The 27,258-nt window shown below is 38.2% G+C and overlaps 1 protein-coding gene across 8 annotated transcripts in view; it reads left to right on the forward strand.

Annotated features, from left to right (window-relative positions):
• Positions 1–27,258, forward strand: part of FAT3 (FAT atypical cadherin 3) — a 396,477-nt gene that overhangs the window by 285,756 nt on the left and 83,463 nt on the right. For 6 of the 8 annotated variants that reach the window (XM_021544996.2, XM_021544998.2, XM_021544993.3 and 3 more), the window contains 6 exons: positions 1,712–2,026; positions 3,890–4,100; positions 4,562–4,630; positions 13,349–13,488; positions 22,941–23,216; positions 24,753–24,963. In XM_021544996.2, coding sequence (XP_021400671.2) covers positions 1,712–2,026; positions 3,890–4,100; positions 4,562–4,630; positions 13,349–13,488; positions 22,941–23,216; positions 24,753–24,963 — 1,222 coding nt within the window. The remainder of the gene's footprint in view (positions 1–1,711; positions 2,027–3,889; positions 4,101–4,561; positions 4,631–13,348; positions 13,489–22,940; positions 23,217–24,752; positions 24,964–27,258) is intronic. The other 2 variants (XM_021545000.3, XM_021545002.3) reach the window with 1 other exon arrangement.

Consider the following 27,258-nt stretch of genomic DNA (forward strand, 5'->3'; position numbering starts at 1 on the left):
ACAGCCTTTCAGCACTAAAAATGCTGTTTCAGAAAGTGCTGGCAGTGGGAACCGGATGGCTCAGCACACTGACAATGATGCGGGTCTTCTTCCTGCCCTCCTGTGCTGGTGACTGGCAGATGTCACATTGGTGGATTTGCAGGATGGGTCTGGTCCCCATTCAGCACTCTGCAAGCAGCTGTCCCCATCACTGGAGTGTGATCTCAACAACTGCTAATTGCCAAACTGCTCAGCACATAGGAAACTCTACTCCAGTCCTGGAAGAAAGAGGCCTGAGACTGGTATGTGTTGTTGGGAGGATGGGTTCCGCTCTACAAGTGAGTTCTGTTGTGGGGAATTTACATTGCCACTGTATGTGGCCATGCTCTGCAGTTTTCTATAAATGAGCTGTTTCAGTCCCCAAGGCTGTCAGTCTGCTCCCTTTCACTGCATCAGTTTTTAAACACATAGTTAAATACAGGAAAAGGATCATGTCGTTCACCTTCCTCATAGAAAATACATTTTTTCTGCTGACCTCAATGTTAAACTGGGGTTACCCTAAGTTTAGACTTTGCACAAGGATGGAAAAATGCCAAGGGGTATTATTCCCAGAAAATTTTGCTTCGCCTAACAACTGGACATCAGGACTATAGGATTTGCAAGGGAACACAAAAACTTGTAAGGAAAAATAAAATATCAAGAAGTTGCCCCACAAACCAATCAATGTGCAGTGATCAGTATGAGCAGGGAAGGGTATGCAATATCTTGGCTCACTATCATCAGAAATTGCTACTGTGGGATTTGGCATGTTACCATATGTAGCTGAAAATGAAATTTGAACTTCTTTCCTGCAAACAAAAATAACTTTCTGCCTTATTTCTTTCTCATCAAAAATGCAATTGAAATATTGAGGGAGAAGTTTGAAACATATTGATTTCATTTTGAAGGCATATTATTAAATCTCTTGAGGGCTTGTTGATCTTGAATCATTTCATTTTCATAGTATTTTGGATTGAAAATTATTAGTAATTCTGTTTAAGTTGCAGCTAAATTACTAATTAACTTTCATCTCAAAGATTTTATTTCTTACATGTTTCTGGCAGCACAGTGCACTCTCTACACAATGCAGCAGAAATTTTTTGTTACCTGCCTCTCTGTGCTCCTTATAATCTTATAAAGCAGGTTTGGAATTAATGAGCTGTCACATCTTGGGTAATGAATGAAAAGAGCTGACAGAAATCCTTTTGTTGTTAAAGAATTTCCAAATAATTAATGGGAAAAAAATGACAGAGGTTTTTTTAGGGTTTAAGAAGAAATATATCTTTCAAGTTCTTTCCATGACAGACAAAACTTGAAAATATGTATGCAAAAAGTGCAGGGATCCCTGATTAATGGGTTAATTCCAGTTCTCTCTTCTTAGATAAACTTGCAGAATTTGACTTAAAGGGATTTTCTGTTTTGAGAAATAGCTTCCCAGTCTGCAGGTTTTTTATTCCACATTCATCTCAGAAATAAAAAAAAATCTTCTAGATTCCTGGATTTGTCATTGTGGACAAATTGGGTTAAGCACTGAGCATTTTGATAGTAATTATGTATTGTGTACACAGAAGACGTTGTAAACTGTAGGTTAGCTTTGGTGAAAGCAAGGCATTTCCTTATGTTTTATGTTTTTCTCCAATTATCTGAAGTCCTGCTGTAGCTGTTGGGAATAACTTTTACTGCTGTTTTTCAGGTGACTGTCTCAGATGGGGGCACATCTCCCAGGCAATCCTCCGTTTGGGTGGTGGTGCAGGTTCTGGATGAGAATGACAACAAGCCGCAGTTTCCAGAGAAAGTCTATCAGATCAAGCTGCCCGAGAGGGACCGTAAGAAAAGAGGGGAGCCAATCTACAGAGCTTTTGCTTTTGACAAAGACGAAGGCCCTAATGCAGAAATCTCATACAGCATTGTGGATGGGAACGATGATGGGAAGTTTTTCATTGATCCCAAAACAGGGATGGTTTCTTCCAGAAAGCAGTTCACAGCGGGGAGTTATGACATCTTAACGGTAAGCACTCTTTCTTTGACATACAAACCATTATTTGATTGAGTTATTTTTTCTTTTTTTTTTTAAGAAATAGGCCCTCCTGTATAAAGAGGAATATATACGTGTGTTTATGCCCTGAATATAAGACCTAAATTAAGAAATTTAGTATTCATATGCAACTACTGCCAAAAAGTTGAGTGTGGGAGATCATTCATGCTACTGCAGGTCATGAAGTATTTTTGGAGTGTTAAGTCAGCCTGCAAATTGTTAGCATAAGCTGTTCCCTTGAATATGCAGAAATGAAGACCAAGCACTTGGCTGCTGCCAAAGTTGTATCATGTTGGTCTGGGCAGATACAGCTACAAATGGGTACTTAGTTTTGGTGTGGACACAATTGTTTGCCCTTACAGAGGGCACCTACTGTCCCAGTTAGGTGACTGCATCTAAGAGAAGAGCAGTACTGTGTACTCTGTGTTGTGGAAGCAGTTTCAGTTACAAAAAGCTCAGTCAAAATTCTTCTTTCAGAACTCTAACCATACAGTGGAAATGAAAGAGAGGGGAAAAAAAAATGGTTGAGTTGATATAAAGCCATACAAGACTGAAATGTGTGCTCTTCATGTGCAGGAATAAGCCAACAAGTTGTAGTTAAGGAGCTGAAATAAAAGTGTCAGAGGTCCATGGTCTGACATCTGGAAGTGGGTTGCCTTCATAATGTTGGAAAATTAATAAATAACAAAATGCTGAGAAATACCTGGGAATCAGAGTAGAGGAGCCTTCAACTGAGTGAGTGCTTTTCCCTCTGGCAACCTCAAAGTCATATCTGAGATCTGAGCCTTCTTATAATGCAACAACTGAAGATTTTCCAACTAGAAACTGCTCATCACACCCTCAGTATCTTTTCACAAAGGACCTGCCTGCCTGGAATGGAGCAGAGTGATGAGTGTTAATATCAAACACACTTAACACATTTCCAGAGGAAGAAGTAGGGCATGATATCTTAGGAAAAAAAAAGTATTTCCCATTTTTAAAAGGTGTTCTAATGGCATATTTATACCAATGGATCTCTATAGCCAGAAACATCACATTTTTATAAAAAAAGGTAAACAATTTGTCAACATTGATGTTTTCTACCAAAGCACCCATTTTGTAACCTGCATTCAGCATTTTCATAAGCCCAGTCTTTGTTGTTGCTCATCTTATCTTTGCTATGCTAAATCCATAAAGCATGTCACACAAAGATCAAGCTTATCCATCTTTCTAGAAGACTTTATAATAAAAATAAATAGCACCAAGAAAAGCCATTCTTAATGAAGTTGACAGAGAGGAGAAAGAAAACATGACAAAATTTTGATTTTTTTTTTTTTAATGGGGACTGAGGGAAATTACCTGAAACTTATTTAATTCAACTAAAGATCCTGAGGAAGGCAATATAAGGAATACTTGTCTGCAACACAGATGCCACTTGAAAGAGTCAAACATGCTCTGGGTGGGCATGTTTTGCAAATGCATGGTCTTACACAGGGTCATTACAAAGCTTCCAGGTTTGCAGCAAGAGGGAGCTGGGTGCAAGATGAAATCATACAGGGAAGCAGTTCTGGAGAGGAGGATCTATGTGGGGAGTGTTTGAATTGCATCTGCAGGAAGTCTCACACCAGCATTTCTTAAACAAAACATTTAAGTTTAAAATCGCCTTTTTCAGAAAAGTCAAAGCATTAGGCAAAAAAAAAAAAAGTGAGAACTGAGAAATAAGTGGTTTTTTTGTGGGATTTTACATATAAGATTACAAAGGCCATTCTCCAAGCAGTCATCGCACTGCAGTAAAATTAGGTCTGACTGCCAAGCTGGGATGCTCAGCCTGAGCCCTCTTTTCTTTGTGCCTCTCAGATAAAAGCAGTGGACAATGGCCGGCCCCAAAAATCTTCCACTGCACGTCTCCATATTGAGTGGATAAAAAAGCCTGTGCCCTCGCCCGTGCCCCTGACTTTCGACGAACCCTTTTACAACTTCACCGTCATGGAGAGCGATAAAGTGACCGAGATTGTCGGGGTGGTCTCTGTGCAGCCCTCTAACATCCCCCTCTGGTTCGATATCGTCGGTAAGTTGGGAGCCAGTGGTGCCAGGAGGACGCCCCAGAAGCAGAGCATACGGCTGTGCGGATTTGAGAGCAAGAAAGCTAACCGTGAACTGTCTCCCCACCTCCCTCCCCTGTCCCAGTTAAATCCATTTTCCTAATATGAAATGAAAATGCTATTTTAATATAGCGATAATAGTAATAGTAGTGATAGTAGTAATAATAATAATATTCCTGCTTTTGTTATGACTCCTTAGCTAAGCTTAAAAAATGCGCTGTATGGCTGAATTGGTTTTTTTCGTACTATGTTATTTACTGCAATCTTAATGTTGTCTGTCATTTAAATTCTATTGTCATACTTTGCTAATCTCATTTCTAAATGTATTTATGGTACTTAGACTTGCTGTCCCTCATTTCTCTCTTTCTTCACCTTTTTTTCTGCATTCTGTTCTTTTTTTTTCTGCTTCCGACTGCCCTGCTTCAAGGTGGCAAGCATGCTCGAGAGATGTTCTATATTCTACAGACAGCTTGTGGGCAGAACTGTTCAACAGAAGGTACCCTTAGTGCAAACACATTTGCTAAAATACAACTATCCAGGCTGCCTTTTATTTTTTGCAATTTTTTTTGAGACAATTTATATTACATCTTTCATAAGTGCCTGTGACAGGATGCGATGCGACACATGGATGTGCTGCATTTCTTCCTATGACAGCTTTTACCGTATTGGTGTCCAATTATTATCATTTTATTCACGGATTTTCCACAGTTTATCATAAATAATTAATTCAAACTTTTCACAGTCCAGTGCCATCCATTTAACTGTGAAACAGAATGGGATGCCTCAACATATGGGTTACAAATGGAGACACCAAAAGTTTGTCTTGAATGCAAGCTGAAACCGAGAAATGTGTTTTGATGTGAAATTTCAACCACAAAATTGTCTTACATAAAATTGCTTATAAAAATAGGGAGGGAGAAGCATCCTTAGTAAAAAGGAGAAGAAGCTAGAGAAGTCTTAAAATTGCAGGGAAATGCCATTAGCTGCCAAGATGACAGGGAGCAAAGGGTCTCACTTGGTTGAAGTAGAGAAATGGGAGTCAATGTTCCTAAGCGTTTCTTTCCCACTTCTGCTGCTGATTCAGTTAATGTCCTTTAAAATAACTCATTTAACATCTCAAAAGTGAGAATTTCCCCTGGAAAATTATTGTGCTTCTTAATATTTCTAGATGCTTGTATGCAGTGTTTGCATACCTTTGGATGTAAAACAGTTCATCTGCACAAAGTGTAGTTATTTAAAAGGAATGATTATAAAGCTAATGTTATATGAAAGATTAGAGAAACAAAAAGCCTTTGCCGTGGACTTAGCTTTCAGAAAGTGTGCATCAGCAGTCTTTATTTACAGGGATTGAGCCTGGCTCCCATTTCAACATAGTTATTAGCAGATGAGTTTAGCCAACAGGAATGACAGGGACCACAAGAGAAAGGGTCTGTCAGAGTCGTTTTCATCCACCTTTTATTGCCAATTTGTGCAGATGAAAGACAGAAGCAGCACCATTTCCTCTCTGAATTTGTAGCAGGGTTTCTGATGTGCCAATCATATTAAAATGAAACCCAAAGCTACTACCTTGTTCTGGGGTTCCTGCTAGTCCCTGGGAGAGGACAGCATATATTTCCCACAGTTTTCCTGCCATTTCCTTAGTTGCTCAGTATGCTATGTGCAATTTATTAGCTAATGTTTACATTTCCATTCCCTTCCTCACTGACCCTTTCCTTCCAGGACAAATCCATCTTTTTTGATGTTATTGACAGTTTTTATCCTATTTGAACCTTTTACTGACTTCCTTTGGTCCTTTCCATGGTAGCTTGACCAACTCTCATTAAAATGCTGCCCTGAGGGAAACCCCCTGCTCTTCTGCTACATTCTTTTTCATTATTAGAGTCACTTTCAATCAAGCAACACCTTATAATGATATTTGATTTTTTCCCTACCAGAGATGATAGGGAGAGCATCAGGAAATTTTAGCCTGTCATTTAATGTGGCCTTTATGCCTAAACTAGTTCAAATGGTTTAGAAGAGTTTCCCTATTTAAACAATTCTAATGGTTTCCCTACAGGCTGTAGCTTCTGAAGTTACAAGATGCTGCGTCACTGCAGAGGTCACTGAGACAGAGGTTTCCCAGATTTAATGAGAAATTGGTGACCCTGACCTTCCAGTTTGGTTCTCTTACCATATTAATGTTTTCATTAAATATTGCTGCTGTTGCATATAATAGCACTCCCAACAGCACCAATTTCTGCAACAGGAATAGCCAACAATCCTGGGTATGCAGAAGACCTTGTTCCAGACACTCAGCATGCAAGGAGTAAAGCCAAAACCCTTCCTGAGAGTTTTACAGACAGAACACTGTGTATTTAGATAACCATTTCTGCTTTTAGCCAGTGTCAAAAGCCACTTTTTTTCATTGTTCCTTGATATCATCACCATTGAGGTCTAGTGCTGAGAAGCCCAATGAACGACATGGGGTATTTGTGGAAGTTAATTGTCATATATAAAAAGCTGTATATGACTGCTGATGCAAGAGATGGTTTCTGTGCTGATGTAAAACCAGACCTGATCCTTCTCCATCTGGTATTTCGTGATTCTGTACCTTTGTGCATAGTTCACAGTAATGTCAACAAAACCCCCAAAGGCTTATGTAGAGACATGGTTTAATATAGAGTTTGCAGCTTGACCTTTATCTTTATGACCTTTTCAAACTAAATGGGCATTGGAATTTAAGACAATCTCTTTTCTAATGCATAACATCCACTCTCTCCCAGCCAAAAAAAAAAAAAAAGAGAGGGAGAGCAGATAAAGTTTGGCTATAAAAGTGCGTGCCTAACTTTGCACCTTAGTTATATATACTTTAGGTAGCTGTTTAAGTTCTTGAGTTAATCAGCTCCAAGAGAGGAAGATGCTGCAGAGGCAGGAAGGTCATCTTCCACTGATGGACTAGAGAGGAACAGGATACTTGGATGATTGTTTGTTTCTTTAATTTGGAATAGTTGAGATGTCATACCTGGTTTCTGTTTTCAGACTGCATTCAATACCATTCTCAATTCATGCACATCCCACAATGTGAAAGACATAAGTTGTATCAGTTTACAATTTATTTAATCATTAATCAGAAATTAATTTTCAGTGGGAACTCCCAGATAAGTTAGAGACCTTTATTTGTACCAAGTAGATTGAGCCCTTTCTGTTTTTTCGTTTGTTACTGATGGGAATGGTGGGATGACTACTATAACACTGGAGCTAAGCTGCATGGTGCTAGTTTTTGCTTAAGTGGCATGTTGCACAACATCTCTCTGGTTTCCCAAACAGTCCTCCCTCTATCTTTGCTTCCTCCCCCAGCCTGTGCCTTTGTAACAGCAGCCAAGCTTTGAAACCACATCAGCACTTTTTACCAAGCGTGCTTAAATGCCAATAATTTTAATAACTATTAATTTTAGTTAATCATCCATTTAATTCATAGTGCTGCAAGTTTTCATTAAAGTCAAAAACATGTAGCTCCCTAGCCTTCTTTGAATAATCTTCTCCGAGAACTATCTAAAATACCTTTCTGATTTCTTTCTTGCTTTTTATGCCCTTGCTTTCAGCTTCTTAGCAGCAAACTCAAGGCTTTGAGTCTCTTTACAGTAGTTTTAGCTAAAATTCAGAGTCTGTGTTACTTGCTTCTTAGCATGATATAGTACATAAAAGTATAAATATTTGCCTGTCATTTTACTAATATTTTTTATGTTATGATTAAGAAAACGTGTAGTTGAATTTTTGGGTTTTGGGATAGTAAGTTTATTTCATCTTCTTTGAAAACAAAAGAAATGAAAATTTTGTCTTTGCATCTTTTTCTGAAAATTCTAAAGGTACTTTAGCCTCACCTCTGAGTTTCAGTGTGAATTAGTTTCCTGCATTTTCCTCTGATTCTCTTCCCTGAGCAGTGTGACAATTGTAACAATTGGCCTAGTTTATCATCACTGTTCCTTGCTGTCAGCCTTTTTTGGGACAGACAAGTAAGAATCTTCTCGGCACTGAGAAAATGTGGTTTAGATGACTGTTCTCTAAATCAGATAATTTCCTGTATTTCTCTTCTCCATTTGTCCATCATGGCATGGTGGGCCAAATGAGACTTGTGTGAGGAGATCCATATATCCTGGCTGTATTAAATCTGAACATGGACCATTTTGTGCTGTTTGCTACCTGCCAGTAAAGGAAGACTCCTGCCAGGTTTTAGCAGTGTTTGAATTGGGGATGTCCTTCTGAGCTCAGTGTGATCCATCTTTGCATCTAAGACTGAAAAAGTCTGATTCTCTGCAGTCTTCAGATATTTCTGAAGTGGTGTTCAATCCCAGCCTTTTTGATCATCCCACTGGAAAATATGGAAAAAGATCCTCATATGGCACTCGTTTGCCTGCAAATCCTCCAGATTTGCTGACATGTTTTCTTTGCGGAGGAGAAAATTATTTTTCCCAGCAGCATGATCCATCCCAAAGTGTGTATCAGCAACTGATAGGAACATGGGGGGGCTCTACATTGTACCAAAAAGGAACCACATCTAGCAAAAGCCCTACCAGAAAAATAAGCTGCTTGCAGCAAAATGCAATGTAAGAAGAATATGCTTGAAAATTAGAAATCCCAACACTGAAATTAGAAAGGGACAGTGATGCAGAGCCCACGTCCTGTGGGAATGCAAGATCTGGATTGTGTCTTGCCTTAGGCGAATCCTTCTGCCAACCCCCAGAAATCCCATTTGATAGTTCAAGTTTTCCTTGGCCTTTCCATTGCACCTTTCTTGTTAGCCTTACGAGGTTCAGTGGTTCAGGGGTTTTTTAGGTATCTAGAAGAAGGAAAATCAATTCTTTCCAAAGTATGCAGAACTTTTGTCAGAAGAAAACTTGTTCATAGTGACTATGAAACCAAAAAATAAGCTAAGAACAAAGGTGGAAGTCCAGATTCAGACAGAAAATGTAACAAACCCTATACCAAGTACACAACTTAGAGTCTGTTGGCTAAGAGGTATCTCAGCTGAATTTCCTGAGATCTCTTTCTTAACTGTACTATACCATCTGTTAAACTGAAAATAAAGACTGTTCTAGAGAGTTGTAGTGAGGGCCAGATAATAAGATCTTTTGTACCCGGGGCTGTTTCTACAGCTGTATGGAAAGCAGCTGGAATTGGAAAATCATATATAAACTATAACAGGCTTTTAGATGACATAAAAAATTTGTAGTTCTAAAAATTAATGCTTCCAGGACTTAGGTAAAAGCATTAAGGTCAGCCTCAAAAAAGTAAGAGTGGAAATCATCTCACTTAACTTTAGGTGTCCAAAGTGTAGACACTATCTGCTAGGTGACTTTGGGACTCTTAACAATCAATCAGAGAAAAAAAAGGACTTTCAGGATGAATTTTTATCACTACAACATGATAAGTCTTCTCATCCAAAGAGAGCATTTAAAGTATATGTGGACTTCCCATAAATCTTATGCAAAGTGCTTCAGTGTAATCAGATTATTTTAAAGGAAGTCTTTAACTGTATTGAAGATGTAGCAGCATTACATTTTAGTCTGAAATAATCCTGTAGACAACAGCTAATCCACATCTCTCTGGGGTTATTCAGTATTAAAATGCTTTCTCAGGACAACCTGTCTAGCCAAATTGTCAGTGCAATCATCTTGCTTTCTTTGTCACTGATTTTCCCAAAGTGTCTGAAGAACTCACAATGTATTATCTTAATTTGAAATATTTCATTCCTAATGCAATTGCAAGCACATTAGCAAAGACAGCTTCTACATATCTTGTATCTGAAAGCAGGGCTTAGTAGATAGTAAAAAGAAAAGCATGTGCCAAGTGCTGGAAAGTGTAATAAATAATGAAAATTCACATTAATGAAACTGAGCAGCTGAACAGAATGCCATCATCCTTAGCCCTCTTTCATCTGAAGATTGTGATCAAACAAACTATTAAATGGACAATAGTAAAATTGTTAAGACTGATACTGTGGGAGCTTATGGCACTGCAGATGAGTTCACTTCCGAAAGGTTGGTACAGACAAGGCATCAGGCTTTTGAAAACAGCCTCCAGCACCCCAGAGGACAGCACCATCTCAGCTGTCACCTCCTAGGGTCTCAGCCCTCCAGCGTCTACATGGGCACCTTCGGATGGAAGTGGTTTCATGTGGAGTTCCCAGCTGCAAGGGTTTTAAAGAGAAGACTCCTGTTTGTGCAGATGGACATTTTACATTTTACATTCTTGTAAAAACACAAGAATGATACTTCTCTATTTGTGCGACCCACACGTGTCTTTCAAAGATGATTGTGGTGAATGCTTCTAGTAGATCTTGCATAGACTTAACTTCATAGTGGGCCTTGCATAGAGTTAACACATCTGTAAGTCTCTTAATGTTTCACTTTTATAGTGTTTTTATGTAGTTCATTAATTCTTCAGTGTTTAGTGCAGCTTCAGAAGCATCTATCATACGATGGCCTGTTTTCAGTGTATATGGAGGCTGAGGAGCAGCACCAAACATTTGCTGACTGCCTCTAGTACTGCAGCTGAGAGGCAGGACCCAATATCTCAGGCAGTATTTCCAGGCGTTCATCCATCTGGTTCTTCATCCGACCATGGTCTGTTAAAATGTGGAGGACTGAATCATGAATAATTCAGGGTTTCACTGTAAAATAGATTATAATCACAAATCTCACAGCAGGATGTTCTCTGATCCATCTCTGCCTCAGTGTTTGATGCAATTTCTGCCTTGTTTAATAGAAAACAATTCAATGTAAAATGAACTGCATTGCCTGGTTAGTTACAGGCTGGGGTGGCTGGCAACCAAGATTAATTTGTTTGTCACTAGACCATTTTGGAAGATGTGAATAATGTATAAAAAATTCGCATGATGGATTCAGTTCTTCTTTTAGGGGATGAGTGTACTTCACTTAATGGAAATGGCTTGAAGAAGTTGGTCTATTTGCAATAGACTACATGGTGCCCTGAAAGACCAGCTCTGAGCCAGCAGAAGGTCATTTAAAACATTTATTGCTAATCCTTCCATGTTGCTTCTTGGAAGTTTTTAAAGGCAGGTTTTTTTGGAAGTGTGTGCCAGTTGATAGCTTATAATTTTTGATTGCTCATTAAGATGGTTATTAAGCATCTCAAAGTATAGACTTGCACTTTGTTTTCATGGTTATCAGTATGAAACATTCTCTTTGTGAAGTGTCTACTGTCCCAAGGCTAGTTTCATTTCAGCTGAGATTTCCTTGCATGAATCTTGAGCTCTTTTCTTCAAAGGAGGTTTTCATGGTGCAATTTTTCTCAAGTAAATCAATTTAAAACATTAATTGGGAGAGAGAAACTTTTTCTTCCAACTTTAAAAAAAAAAAAAAGGAAAGAGAGCACTGAAGATATAATCAATGTCCAAATACCTTGCTATTGCTTAAATATCAAGGACAGCTTGCAGAATGAGGGTAAGGAATAAGCAATGTTTCTATCTGCCAGAAATGACAACACATCCAGTGGAAATGTTTTCCTGGAAAACCACAACTTCATCTATTAGACCTGTATATATGTACATACCTCTATTCAACATGTGTAAATCTGATGGCACATCTGAAATTACTACATTTGGATAATTTCAGTGGCCAGAAGTTCACCAATACTGCATTTCCTCTGCAGCAGTCACCTGCATTATTATTTTTCCTTGCATTTTCTTCTACCCATCCCTGAATGTCTTTCAAGGCAAAAATGGACAGAGCAGTGCTTCTTCTGCCTTGCCCTTTGTTTGCAATAGCCTGTGCAAGAGGTAGAAGTGAAGGTCCTTTCACCTTAAGGAATTCAGGGGCTGTGATTTTGCTGTTACCTCCTAATCTTCAGCTTCTTCAAATGCCTAAACATTCTTCTCTAACTAAATGCATGACTGCTTCTGATAATAATGCCAGTTCCTGTTCAGCAAACCATGCAGATGGGAGAGCATGGAAGACTCTCCTCTTCTCTACTCAGTCCCCAGCCCTAAAATTTAGACAGCCATTTTGTGGCACTACCAGCCATTCACATATATATCTCTTTTTATATATTTCACCAGAGCTAAGTCAATAAGATGGATGTTCTTCTATCTGTGGAGCTCATCTCAAGAGATTTCAGCAGTTGTTACACAAGTCTCATAACCAGTGGGGTTTGAAAGGCTTTCAGTCTCTGTAGAACTGGATTGCCATTGAATTGCTGTGTTGTGAATATACCTTAAGAGTTTGTCTGTCAGCAGTGTTGTGTCCCACCTCTCCCTTTTCCTAGCCTCCAAAAATTTCAGACTCAACTAATACTAAATTATATTTTATAGATGAATAAATAAGAAAACAGCTAATCAGCAGAGAGTGCGTGCTTTGCTTTTGAAAATAAGACTGGTTCAAATTTATAAACTGTAGCTGTGGCTGACAAATTTTGTAACCCTTCAATCTGAAATTATATTTGAGATTATGTTACTTATAGCCTTATTTTACTTGTTAATAGATTTTTTTTCTTTTCCTTTTCTTTCACTTGGTACTCAGGAGAGTTTTCCCACTGCTGCAGCATACAGTGTGTGACAGGAAAAGGGGATGTTAGTATTAGAACAGTGCTTTGTGAGAGGTTTTTTGTACTGAAAAGAATTTAGCTTCTGTATCCTGTCACATCTATTTGAATAATTCTTAAAACACTGGCAGGATTTGACCTTTGCTGCCAGTAATTATTCTTGCCCTTGGTATTAACATAACAAATATCTATTTTATTTTTAAAATTTATTATATTTGTAATTTTTAAAAACTCAGATGATGGTATTTGCACCCAGAAGTATCAGTGAGAATTTCCTGAAAATAAAATTTGTAGAATAAAACCCTCTTGAAATGACTTTTATACAAAATGATAATTATTCTTGTTCATTATTCAGACCACAAGGGCACACATCTTAGGGGCTTATAGCCATTTGATGATTTTTATAGATTCAGCTATAGTTTATTTAAATGTACTGCTAGATTTTTATTCTTTCTTTTTGGCAATGCATTTTAATGATATCTGTTCTTCAATATACAAATTGTGCCTTGAAATATAAGTGACTTACAAACAAAGAAGTATCACTAGATGTACTCTGTGTGCTAAGAGAGGCCATTAAGATGGGTGGCACTAAACAGAAATGCCCACTTTTAGCAATACTTGCACTGGAAGTTTTCAAGAAATGGCTAATTTGATTGTGTTTTTGTGCAACAATTAGGAGGGAATTACGATAGTTCTTTCGACGCGTATAAGGGAGTGGGCACGATTGTCATTGCAAAGCCCTTGGATGCAGAGCAGAGGTCCATGTATAATATGACTGTGGAGGTCACCGATGGAACAAACATTGCCACAACTCAGGTACAGTATCACATTCCTTTCTTGGCAAGTTATTCACTTGTTGCTGGAATGTATATGCTATAAAAGTTATTAATTTTTCCATTCAAGTAGAACCTCATCCTTTGAGACCACCAATAACTAATGGAGGGGATATTTTTCAGAGCCTTTCCATCTGGCTGTGAAGAATCGGCTGTTGAATGTTTCAAAGTATTATTTCTCCTTTTGTTCTCTTCCTGTTCACATGAAAGTAATTTGCCTGCCTCCAGCTGAGGGAGTCCCTATCACAGGCAGCAAAGCCTAGATTTTGACTATTGTGTCTCCCTATAATAGTCCAAAATACAATAGTGCTTCCATGGTGTTGGGGAATATTGCTATTGATTCTGTTAAATGGAGTTTATACCTCTCATCCTCCAAAGATTCAAATGTGGGACACAAGATCAATTGTTCGGAAAATAAATTGTTCAGAAAATAAATTGTTCAGAGGCAAAACTTAAAATTCAAAGAATCCCTCCTTTAGTGTCACTGCCTGTGATTACACTGTCTTCTGCAAAGCAGCCCCGCTGAACCTTTTAAAACCAGGCTTGCTTATCAGGCTCATTGCCTTAAAAGTTGGATCAGATAAATGTGATGGGCTGGGGCAACTCCGGCTCTGACACATCTTAGTAGGAGACGCCTTGACACAGAGCCTAGGTATCTTTTGAGTGGGAAGCAGTCTGGAATTGGGTCATGGCATGAGGACAGGGACTCTGAGGTCTGGGGGGCACCAGGAAGACTTCAAACAGCAAAATCCTTTGATATGAGGTAGAGTTATGGGCTGTAGATTACTTAGGGCCTGAAATTCTACATCTGAGTTATTCCCCCAGTGTAAATGAAAAAAAATAGTTTTGTGATGTTATTTCCTCCTTTATTATTCAGAAAGAAAGCCTGAATATTTTTTATGTTTGCATGTATGCATACACATGCAGATGCTTATTTTGTACCTTGCCTTTTTGCTCAAATGCTTTGGATGTAAATCTGTATTCAATGAGCCACAACACCAGCTTTCCTAGGAAATTGTTAAATCATTTAGTGCTTTCTCAATCTGAATTCATGTTTATGTATCCTTTTTATAACCCAGCTCTAAAATGTCTGATGTTTTATCCCAATAATCCACTGTTGGTAAGAAAACATAAGTTGATGGTTAAGTGATAGGAAATCCACTGTTTTTCTTGTTAGTTTCAGAATTAATTTCATCTCTGCTAAAAACATCTCTTACTTTAAGCTTGATTATATCTGGCCCGTGTTCCCCATTATGTCTTTCTCTGCTCAATTAAGGAATTCTTTAAAAACCACTATTTTCTCCCCAGGAAGGCACTTAAAATACTCAAATCACCTCCCAGTCTTCCGGTAGACAAGCAAAGGAGAATGACTGACCTCTTTATGTTACTTTCCATAAGGAGGTTTTTTTTTGGTATGCTGTCTTTTAATCTTGGCTACACTCTTAGTCCACATTTTAGATGGTGTTGAATGCCTAATGTGACCTTTTTTCTTTCTTGCAAACATTTCGGCCAAAAAATATTAAACTGTTTAGGGAATTTCAAACATGCTGGATTAAAGTAATTTCTCTTTTCATGGATATTGTGTTTATTGTTTCTGCTGCTTTTGATTTAAAAAATTGACCTATATAACATTCCTCAAAACCTAGTTGGATGAAACCCCTACATTTTTAATTAACACATATGGTAAAAACATATTTCAGTAAAGCTGTTGCATTCTAAAAGAAGCCTGAGCATTCTTTTTAACAGTGATGTGACCCATTTAGGAATGCAAGATAGTTTCAAATTGCAAGTGTGTAGCATTAATAACTGGTGTGTATACAGACCCTTCCCTCCCCCATCTTCTCTCTTTGTGGATACTGTTTAATTATTTAATTGTGGCCTGGGCATCCAAGCAAGATGGTCTTTGGTTTTCACAAGAGAGATTTCAAAAGTGATTGTTATCTGAAAACTGCCAGAAATTATGGCCTTCATATTTATCGCTCCATTTTGCAAAACTTTCCTTCTTTATTTTTGGCTGTACTTTGGAGCCTTTGGTTACCTTCCTCATCTTAATTTTCTTTTGGAAAAATAACAACAAAATATTAAACTGATTCATTTATTTTAAGAATGTCATAGAATTGATCATTTACTGATAGCTCTCACTGGCCTTATTCTGAGTTTTCACAAAACAATATTTTAAGTATTTTGTTCTATGTACACAGTACCACCTGTATTTTTAACTGTACCTGCAGGAAGTTATGGTAGAAGACGAAGCAGGTAGAAAGCAATTTTGAATAACAATAAAATAATTTAAAGGCCCCCTCAAAGTATGATGGTTTATTATGAAACAGCTGATGATCACCATGTGCCATAGAACACTCTTGCTTTTTATTCCACCCCAGCTGTTTTCCTTTATCTCTGCTTGGCCTTTTGTCTGTGATACAGTTGGAGGTGGTAAAATGCAGCATAAAAATGCTGAAGATTTTTGTTTGGGTAACGTGATCCCTGGCATGGACTTGGTGAAGTTTCTTCAGCAATATTCCTGCACGCCTTAAACTCCAATGAACTGTTCACTTCCTTCATGCCTTACTGTGCACACAGTTCATTACTATACCATGAGAGGAAGGAAATAATTTTGATTTAAAAGTTACATCTGTTGTAATAATGATTCACTGTTGCAAAAAGAGGCAAAAAAGAACATAAGGCGTACTAATTAAAAAAAAAAAAAGTTACAAACTTTCTGTGTAACCAAAAGCCTACTTGTTTTGGGCATGATCAAGGTTTCCAAAATAAATAAAATCTTCAAAGTGAGAACCAAAGTGCCAGGACTTGTTCAGCCACTGCCACTCGTGATGCTGCCCATCCATCGAAGCCTGAACCATCCAGCAATTCAGATGGGAAGGGATGGGGAAGAAAAAATACGAAGAAATTTTTACTTGTTTGATTTATATATTTGAAGTGTGGGTAAAAAACTTCAGTCATGGTGATTAACTTCTAGAATGGCTAAGTCTCCTGACTTAGCCAGGGAGAGCTTTTGCTTTTTCCCTTTCTTTTATCCATCATTGCTTGAGGACATGCAGTGATTTATTAAAGACTGAAGGCATACGTTTTCTCTAAATTCCCATGAAACACAACTCCTGCAGCTGCCAGGCGAGCTGTTGGCCTTGCAGAGGGGTTGGGGTTTCTGTATCCCATGTGTTGGAGAGAGCTGGGACAGTGGCTCTGTGCAGTGACTCTGCTCCCAGCCATGGCCATCACCCTGCAAAAGGGTCTGGTGCCCTTGCTTGAGTGAGAGGGGTCTCTCCCCACAAGGAATCATTTTAATGGCATCTAAATGCCTATTCCTGCCACAATTTTGACTCTGAAACATAAGAAATTCTCCTGGTCATGAGTCAGGTTTATCCAAAACCCTGATTTTTACTGAACAACTGAGATATTTTACATACACATGCAACAGAGGAATAGAATAGCATTTATTTGCTTACTTGGAGTGCATACTCTTAGGCTTTGCTAAAATACCCACAGGAACAGAGTACAGGGTGGAATCATTGAATTATCATTTAAGTTATTATAATGTTTCACTTTTATTGAGAATGTTATCCTAACAGATAATTATATTTTTCCAAGAACAGCCTCTGGGGTGATGTTACTATATGAAAAAGATTATTTTACTCCTTATTTTCCTACCTTCTTCTTCTTTCTCCTCATTGTAAGTGCTGTAGAAAAGACATGTTAGAGCATGAAGGCTGTTGCTTCCAAGCTAGGAGGCAAAAGGCACCTCAGTTTCACTTACTGCAAAACCACCTGACTATTTCCCAGTAGAGTGGGCACTCAGAGGATAATGTGCAATTCTCTCTGAAAAGGTTTTGCAGATCCACAGATATTCACTTGCAATACCTTCTGCTGGAGCCAACCAGACTGGAAGAGCAGACAAAGCATACTTCTCATTGCCCCTTTCTGTCTCTCCTTGCAGAAGGTTTTGGAATTGAGTTTATTCTTGTGCTGAGGATTGACTTTTAAATCTGAGTTTCTGTCTCACCTTTCAGAGATCACCTTTTCTTTACAATATTTTCTTTAGAGGAGCTGATCAGTCACCCTGAGGGAGGGTGATTCTCTTAAATGAATGGTGAAAGCCTCTTCTTAGAGGACCATGGCCAAAATGCAGATAAGGTATTAGAGCCTGCCAGAAGCATTTCTGGGCTGTGGATTCTTCTAGGGCAGAAAAAAGAGACATGGGGATTCAATTCAATTTTTCACTTTTCCTCTGTTGAACATTTCCTCCAAACAGTAATCAATCCACTCCTTGATTGTTTTTTTTTTCTTTCACACCCAGTAATCTCAGCACTGCCTTGCCTATGAAGCAAAGATTTTTCTTTCAATTTTAACGTAACACGAAGAACACAGTAAAGTATAAATAACTAGCCACTGAGGTTGTTAGGGAAAATGAATTTTCATGTTAAAGTTAGGGTTTGGAGGAAAGAAAAACTTGTCAGGAAGTAAAAAATAAAGCCATGTGGCATCACTATTGAAAGCAGTATTAAATGAAAGTAGGTTTCAAAATCTGTGCAGAAGTGTAACCTGAGTTTAAATAATTCAGGCACTTAATAGGTTGTACTGCAACATGGTGCCCAGACCAAGCAATTAGCCAAGCAGATTCTTCCAGCTTCAAATGTCTTTAAAGCAGCGTCTGGCATTTACCCAGTTTTCACTCAGATATGTCTGTGCATAAACCAAAGGTATTTGTTATGGGCAGCATTAAAAAAAGCTTTGGAGAGACTTCCTGCATTAGGTTTTGTCCTGCTTTGATTTGATTGTATTTCTCTAGGCCTTTCACTTACCACTTTGAGTACAAAGTCTTTGCTAATGCTCCAAGTGTTACTTTGCCTAATTTGTAATCTTGGAGGGCCGTTTCCTTTATCTGAAACTTGCTTTAACTGTGGGAAATAGGAAGTGAGCAGGGAGAAGCAAATCTTTTATAGTGAAGAGCTTGTTCAGACTGTAAATTAGGCTCCAGACAATGGACACAGAAGGAGGCAAGCCTGACTTTCTGAAGCCCACAATGCACTGGAAAAGATAGGGCTTTCAAGAAGAACCAGGCAGAGACTGGTTTGCTGCATGTTGGCTTTATGAGCGTGGAAAAAAAGACTTGCAGCTAATGTTTGTCAATGAGAAGTAGTTCAGTCAGTAATCTTGAACAGTCATCAGCAAAGAGGAATCCCTACTTAGCAGCCAAGAAATAGTAAACATTTCCATTTGTCACCTTTTGGAGATGTCTTGGGAAACTTTTAAAGCCTGGCTTTGACTCTATGCAATGGGTATTGTCACAGGTTAACACCCTGGGCACCTATGCAGTAGTAAAGGATATTTACGTCACACAGCTCATTCTTGCCATATCTTCCATTTGGGAATAAATATGTAGAAAGTATTAAATTACACAGACATTGGGAGTCTTTGAGTCACTTCAGTAGTGTAACACTTGATTTGAGGTGAAAGATGTAAAAAAATATTTTTTTAACCAGCTGGCTAAAGCATAAGACTTCAAGGACCCTTTTGCTGACCCATTTGAAGTCAGTGGGAAACTTGCCAATAGTACAAAGAATTTATGCCTGAAATTGGCAGCCATGAAATGAATTTGAGAAACTTTTCTCATATTAACAATATGGTGGCACTCAGTTTACTCAGCTTCATGTATGTTTGTAGGATCCAGTTTTCTGTGAGCCTGGTGTTCATGTCAGTGTCACATTTTTCTTCCTTTTTTTTTAAGTAACATCTTACTAGAAGTTATCCTGCTGGAGCAGCAAATCTGCATAGGAAGAATGGCATTTTAAGGTGACCTAATAAAAGGGGTGTGACTCGAAAATAAACTTAAGACACCTTCCTCAGCTTTGCCACTGCACTTCACCTGGGATTTTGGTAACCTTTTTGCAAGGCATTTTTTTCCTGAGCAAAATATGGGGATGATAGTCACTTGCACCTCAGAAATGTTGTAAGAACTAAGGGACTAATATCTCTTCTAAATGGGAATAAAACTCTATTTTCTTTTACCTGGTTTTGTTTAAAGCAACTCCCAAGATAGCTCAATTTTTAAGAGCATTAAAGAGTTCCATTTATAGGTTTAAAAGAGCTCTGTATAATCACTATTCCCATATATAACTTTACTTTCTTTTGTTGCAAGGAAAATACACCCCCCTCTATTAAAGGAGAGAAATGTTAAAATTACATTTGACTCTCAGGGATTTTGAGGGACAGCTGACAAAAATTAGAAATACTCCTCACTGCTTAAATAGAAGAAATTGTGAATCAATAATGACTTCATTATTCATTAGCATCTCTAACCCATCTCCTTCCATCTCCAGATGGAAGTGGCTGTTGAAGTGCAAAGTATGTAATAAATAATGTGTATTTCAATGTGAATCACTTGACAAATCATTAAAATACTGGCATCTCTAGGGAGGAAGATGCCTGCCACTTAAACAGGCACTTGATCAGTAGATTTGAAGTGAAAGAAAAGAAAAAGAATGAAAAATAAAGGTTTTTTGGCAATGATCAAAGTAATTTTAACTGCATAGCTCCCTGTAAGTTTGATAATCACAGTGAATGAAGGCCTCAATTTTTTTATTTTTTCCCCCTCCATGCCTTGCACTCCCCAAGCATGATCATGTCTGCATGCGTGTCAGGGCAATAACCTACACCTTTTTCAGTGTGAAGAAATGCTGCTCTGTGAATCCATGCTCTAATTTCCACAGTTGCATGGATTACTCTTGGTCTCTGATGCTGATCCAGCCTCCCTGTTCAGTTTGTGTTGTCTAGTAAAGGCAAAAATCTTGGAGCTGTGTCTTGGACAGTCATAGTGGAAGCCTTGGGATGGATAAACCTTTATGCCCTCTTTTGCTTTCTCAGTCTGCCGGTGATCCCAAAATGAATTAGATATTATAGGAAGTGAATCACTGCTCTGGGGTGGTTATATACCATGGAAACAAAATAGCATGTCACTTCTGTAGCAGTACTTTCAAGACACATTGATGTGTTTCTCTGTATTTTTTTTTTTTTTTACCTTCAAGAGCAGCTTCAGCTTGCACACACCAATTTTAAAAATAAATTCACTCACATGGAAGCTTACTTGTTCAAATTAGTCTGAGCTGTACTACTGTCAGCAGAGTCAAGCACTCTTGGTGTTTTCAATCCATTTGAAAAGTTTTTACTTCTCTGTTGGACTGCCTAAAATGACTAATGACAAAGTTTTTGGTCACAAATGAAAAGCAAAATAAATTATCTGTGCTAATTATCAGTCATGTTATAGTGGTACCTGTCAAGAATTGAGAGTATTAAAACTGCTCAAGAAAATTTCTCTAAGTATCAAATACTGATTATCCCCAACTCCTATTGCTTCTCTGTCTATTCCTTACAGTAAAAAGTGTTTCAGCACTGGCTCTGTGTCCCTTTAGATTAGAGTTCAAGACTTTAATGTTCTCCTCAGGCTTTATTTCATATGTTACAACTAATTTCTTCACATATTTTTAAGACACAGATTTGGGTGAGGTTTTTTCCTCAGATCAGAAACATGTTTGATATATTACAGCAACAATAAAAGTATAAAAGGCTAAGTAACTCTTCATCATTATTATAGGCCTAGCAATGTGTATTTTCCCCCAATTTTATTGCTATCTATCCAAGACTGAAGCATAACTTAATACAGGCTTCACCCTGCTTCACTCTGGCATGCCTTAATCTGGTGAAAATGAAATTGTATGGAATGCAAGTCTTATGCCATTTAACTTACAGAGCATTTTATTTCAGCTGTCTTTTGAACAGTTCCCAGGCTAGTTCATTACAACTGCTCCTTACAACTGCTCTTATTCCTTCTGGTAATGTATTCTGCAAACCCTCCCACAGATCGTGGAAATCTAAAGTTTCATTTCTCTCTGAGGCAATACTGTTTGTGCAATACTGCAGTAAAAGTATAGCTGTATTTTTCTTCTGTTAAGAAAGTATGGGTGAACAGGACTGGATCAAGCAAAATAATAAAGCACTTGCTTAAAAAAGAGCCAAGTAATAAAACAGCAAAGAAAATATCATGAGTGATGAGTCAGGTCTTCTAGTCTGACAAAAGAGTCCTGTGTGTGGCCTTTCCCAAGTAATTAATTGGACTATTTCTTATTTCAAAGCCTTTTAATAAAAAGATTGTTCTGTTTTACTTACTGTAAAATTAGATGTGTGTTTTCATAGGCATGTTCTGGAAAAAATACTTTTTGTTTCTAGCACTGAAAAAAGGAGTCAACTCTTCAAATTTCAGCTTTCAGTTTTACAGTTTGTCAAGGGTTTTGCTGCCACAATACCCACAGCAATCTATGGTATACAAAGTCTGGAAAGTACATTTTCCCCTGGGAGTGACTTCTCCAATGACAAAACCCACAAAATGTCATCAGAATGACACATGCATAATGTAACTTGTGAAAGGCAAAGCTTGGAAAATAATTATTATTTATCAGAGTCAGCTTGTGATATACTGTAATGAATGTAATAGGCAGGAAAAGCAGCACCCTGGCCTGCTCTCCCCCTCTCCAAGTTTCCTTAAGGATCAATACAGAAGTTTTAAAGACAGATTTGAGGCAAAGAGCACAGCATTCATTCACATTTTTAGTGTTCTACCATTCATAAACTGCAACAAAAAGGAGGCAAATAGATGTTGTAGGGCAAAGTGAATTAGCTGGCAATAAAAACAGCCATCACTGGCAAATGAAGGGCCAATGATGTAACAAAAAAATAAATCCTTCTGTGTCACCAGTGCCCTGAGATCAGCTGTCCTTGGTGGTACGTACTGATCTGTGTGGGGTGTGCTTGTGTGGTAGTGAAGTTGTATTTCCTGTGCCCACTTCAAGTGGTCTAAGAGCAATCTGAGGTGTCACAGCAACTTGAAGTCTCCACTGCTGTCACAATTTGACGTTGCCAGTAAGCCCCAGTGCAATATACTGGGCAAAAGCCACAGGATTCAGGTGCATATTGATTGTATAAAAAACAAATTTAATCAACATGAAAAGGATTCTTTCATAGCTTTGAAGGTGAAAGGAAATTGCATAGTAGTAGTGAAGGGGAAAGGAAATTACATAGTAGTTCTAGAAGTCTCTTGTAACCAAGACAATTACAAGGAAGGACAAAACGTTTCCTTAGGACCATTGTAGAAATAGTTTCCAATCTACAGATACTGAAAACATGGGCTTCTTTCTCAGGCTCTGAGTAGGTCTTACAGTTAGGAACATTTTACTTCCAAAGTCATATCCTTTCTATTTCTTTTGATCTGAAAAATAAGAATTTAATATTAAATAATGTTTCTCAGTCCCACCATGCAGCAGCATAACATCTTCAGCCATTCAAAGTAAATTGCATTTCTCTAGGTGCTTAATCAGTAGTCTGACTGGACTTCAATAACTTCAAATTTCTTTTTTTTATTAACTGTAGGTGCTTATCAAAGTGCTGGATAACAACGATAATGGCCCAGAATTCTCTCAGCCAAGTTACGATGTCACCATTTCAGAGGACATCCTCCCTGATACTGAAATTCTACAGATTGAAGCTATAGACAGAGACGAAAAGCATAAGCTCAGCTACACTATTCACAGCAGCATCGATACAGTCAGCATGAGGAAATTCAGAATTGATCCCAACACCGGGGTTCTCTATACAGCTGAGAGATTAGACCATGAAGCTCAAGATAAGCACATCCTTAATGTCATGGTGAGAATGCAGCATTCCCTTGGGTCTGGTCACAGTTGTGGCTGCTTCAGGGACATGCATGGAGCAGGCTTCACTTGAGTGAAGGACTCAACACAATAAATAGCCACTAAATTAATCGTGCCTGCCCTGCTGTGTATTTATTTCACAGTTTTTATTTCGGCTTTTTGGGAAACCTTATTGTGAATCCATTGTATGGAATATGATATGATTCTCTATCTCAAGGGAGAGCAAGCAGGTAATTATTTAATCTCTTGGCATCTGGTCCTCTCCTTCAAGGTAATTTCCAGAGTTTCTGAAGTGAGGCTGAAGTTATTCACAGGGAGATAACTGCTTTCTTGCCATGGAGAATGCTACAGCCTTTCTGAATAAAAACCTCATTTATAGCTTACTTTTATGGACTTATTTCAGTATATAAACTATTGATATACAAAATAGTTTTCTGTTATCTATATTCCGAAATCTTTGCGTATGCAGAAAGGAGTTAATTACCAGATTTTCCTTGATGTGTCTAGACTACAGAACATAAATCTGTCTGTTTTCAAGTGGAGATTGTATATCACAGACATAATTTTTAAAAAACGAGCAAACAAAAAAAACCCCACCCTGTGTTAGTTTAAACATTGGAGTCCACTATTTTCTTTAACCACTTAAGACTTCTGCAGCAGAGGCCTTCTAAGGTACTACTCATGGTGTGTTAGGTACAGGGGCAGCTTTGGCAGGGCACCCTAGGATGCAAAAAGCTGCTGTGAGATGCAGCAAGGAGCTGAGCGTGGTCTCCACTCACAGTAAAATGTGGCAAGTCCTTTGGCAAGCAGACTAAGGAATGGACTGCAGACTAGCAGACAAGCAGACTAGCTATAAACTAACAGAAACAAATGGCCAAGCGAGGTAATTCCCTGCTGCTTGGTTTTGATCTTCACCTGATACAATAGGTCTTTTCCTCTGTTTAAGAAGAACAAGAATTTTGGGGAGATAGTGGTGGCAGGATTATCAGTGAAGAAGCAATGCTGAGATATTTTGGATGGAGTTGAGACAGGTGTGGTAACTTACACCTCTGTTGGCAGTTACCAGCACTTCATAAAGTGATTCCTGCTCTGTTTACTGTTGATATGATCATCTACTTTTGATATGATCATATATAATGATGAATGCCTATATGCTGTAAAGAAGGCAATGGCAAGACAGAGGCATGATTATTCAACAAGTATGAATAAAAAAGGAAATTTTTGCAAACTTCAACCAAAATCTAAAATCTCATGTGGTTGCCACTTCAAAAATTCACATCATGATGGTTAGTTGAAACACATTTTTTCACAAGTGGAAAAAAAGAAGTCTCTAAGCTCTTTCCTGTTTCCTTGCTTTTAGTATCTGGCATCCCGTGTGTGAATGTATTTCAGACTGTTCTTTGGGACAAATGGATTTCTGTACTACTTTGTATTAAATAGAACTGAAAGTAGTATTCAGACTCAGATGTGTAATATTTGTGAAGTCTTACTAGACGACTGTCAAACTGTGTGTTGTGCATTTGTTCTATAGGTCCGAGATCAAGAATTCCCTTATAGAAGAAACCTGGCCAGAGTCATCATAAATGTGGAAGACTCCAATGACCACAGTCCCTACTTCACCAGCCCATTGTATGAAGCCTCGGTGTTTGAATCAGCAGCAGTTGGATCAGCAGTGTTGCAGGTCACAGCTCTGGACAAAGACAAAGGAGAAAATGCAGAGCTTATTTATACTATTGAAGCAGGTTAGGACAGAGGCCAAAAATGAAGTATCGTGGATTATGCCAGACACAGAACAGTGATGTGATGGTCATCTGTGTTGACACACAATTCAGCTTCTTTGGTCTACTTTCTCCTGTACAGATGGGCAAAGGAGACCTCTTCTTGTTGTTTTGTTGGGGTTTTTTTAAATTTTATTTTGAAGTTACTATACCCAAAACCTGTCAGAATGAACTCATTCTGGAACAGGTTGCCCATGAGAGGTTATGGAGTCTCCTTCTCTGGAGATGTTCAGAACCCCACAGAATCCTGTGCAACCTGCTGTAGGTGAACCTGCTTTAGCAGGATGTCTGGACCAGATGCTCTCCAATGGTCCCTTTCCAGTCCAGCCATTTGGTTATGCTGTGACTGGTTCATTTTCACCAGATGGCTACAGAGCCTCTTACCTCTAAGTCACTGGGTCAAAGCCATCACAGTAGTTATCCAAAACTGCAGCCAGTGACTTGTTTTTAAGGTTCTGGTTTCAGATTAGTGTACAGTGGATCCTCCATAAAAAAATGCCACAACAGCTGGTATGTCCTGAAATCTTTGCCAGTATTTGGACAAGAGGAGCACAGAGACTAAGAACAGGGCTATGCTAAAACTTCTGCCATGGCATTTTAATGGCACAAGGTCTCTTGAAACTAAGGAGAGCATGATAATACTAGATGAAAATTGCTTTTGCAGTTAAATTCTGAATATTTACATTCAGCACATAATCTGTACCAGCCAAAGCATTCCACAGTAGTAAAACATTTGCATTATCTCTGACACATGTGCAAGTGAATGTAAGTTTCTCTGGGTCACATGAATCTGAAGTTAAAAATTATCTTTGAGATAAACCATTGACAGATATATAAGAGGGGGATGCCTGGAAAAAGAGAGAAAGAACTAGAAATTTGTAACCTCAGAATTTTTTAATATTTAATTTCTACTTAGGGGATTTTATTCATAATATTAATCTTTCCACTGTAATACTAGTGAAACTTGAAACTTTTATTTCCATAAAAAGAAGTCACAGGTACTTCAGATTATACCCATATTAGGCAGATCTCAAGCTTTTCCCAGCATTAGGCTCTGATCCTACTGGATCATTATTTATCCCTATATTATTATAAAGTCTTACCACCTAGGATAGCTTATGTCAATTAGGAGCAGGCTAAATGACAAATAACTAATGAAACAAGAATATCTACACCATCTCATACTGGTTTAGCTTAATATAATTCAAGCTCACACCTTAAATTAAGATGATATAACCAGAAGTTTTGAGAAGACCCAAGGAACGTTTGTATCTGTTTGTTATCTTGTGTGCTCTGTGGAAGGAGACTACTTTCAGCAAACCAGAAGGTGAAGTCCTTTGCAGCTGAAAGTGTTGAACTTAGAATGAGGAAGATGTTAGCACTCCAAAGCAAATATTTCCTTTATGTACTGTGTTTGTTCTTAGCAATTATTTCTGAGTATTCTCCAGTGGATTTTGACTAAAATTTGGAGCAATCTTATACCTGCCCAGACAGGAAAACACTGTCCGTATGGTACAAATTCTGAGCAGACTAGACCAGGTTCCTGGGGCAATGTTTTTCAAGACCATTCCCAGTTTTTTCTTGACGCTTTATTACTATTATGGGTTCCAAACCATCTAGAGGTGCCACCACAATGTAAAGAGCATCCTGACATCTAAGGAGTGTAGTTCCAGTTTCACTGGTAATAGAATCCTACATGCTGCAGGCAGGAAAATATTATTATTAGAAAAGATGCTTTAGCTATTAGATGATTTCTAGAGACTCCTTTTTTCATTACAACCTGTTTCTGTTTCATCATGAGCTCTTTCTGCAATGTCAGATCTCAAACTTCCATTTACTGTGAGTGTAAGCCTCACACTCCTCTAGTTTCATTATCTATAGATGTCCCAATCTCAGGTGCATCAAAATTCAGTATTCTACTGCTGTAGTTTCTATGTGCAGTTGAGGATATTGATTTTAACTGCAGAATTCAAATTGTACACAGCCCTTTGATTCAGGGGAATTACTCACCTCATCTTATGTTGCTCTGAAGAGAGCAATTGGTAAAGAAAGTAGTTTTTGTGTAATTTCATAAGAAATTCCTAAAGGAGAAGAACCAGCTCTTGCCTTGTAGGAGGCAGTCAGTGGCTCAAAATTATTTGTATTAGCAAGCACTGACAAAATAACAGCAGTATTTGTAGTGTCTGTAAATGTGACAGATACCGTTATTTTTATGAGAATTTGTAGCTCTGGAAGAATCTCACCTCCTGGGTGAATAGC

This window comes from Lonchura striata, chromosome 2, assembly GCF_046129695.1.
Source record: "Lonchura striata isolate bLonStr1 chromosome 2, bLonStr1.mat, whole genome shotgun sequence".
NCBI classification, from domain to species: Eukaryota; Metazoa; Chordata; class Aves; order Passeriformes; family Estrildidae; genus Lonchura; species Lonchura striata.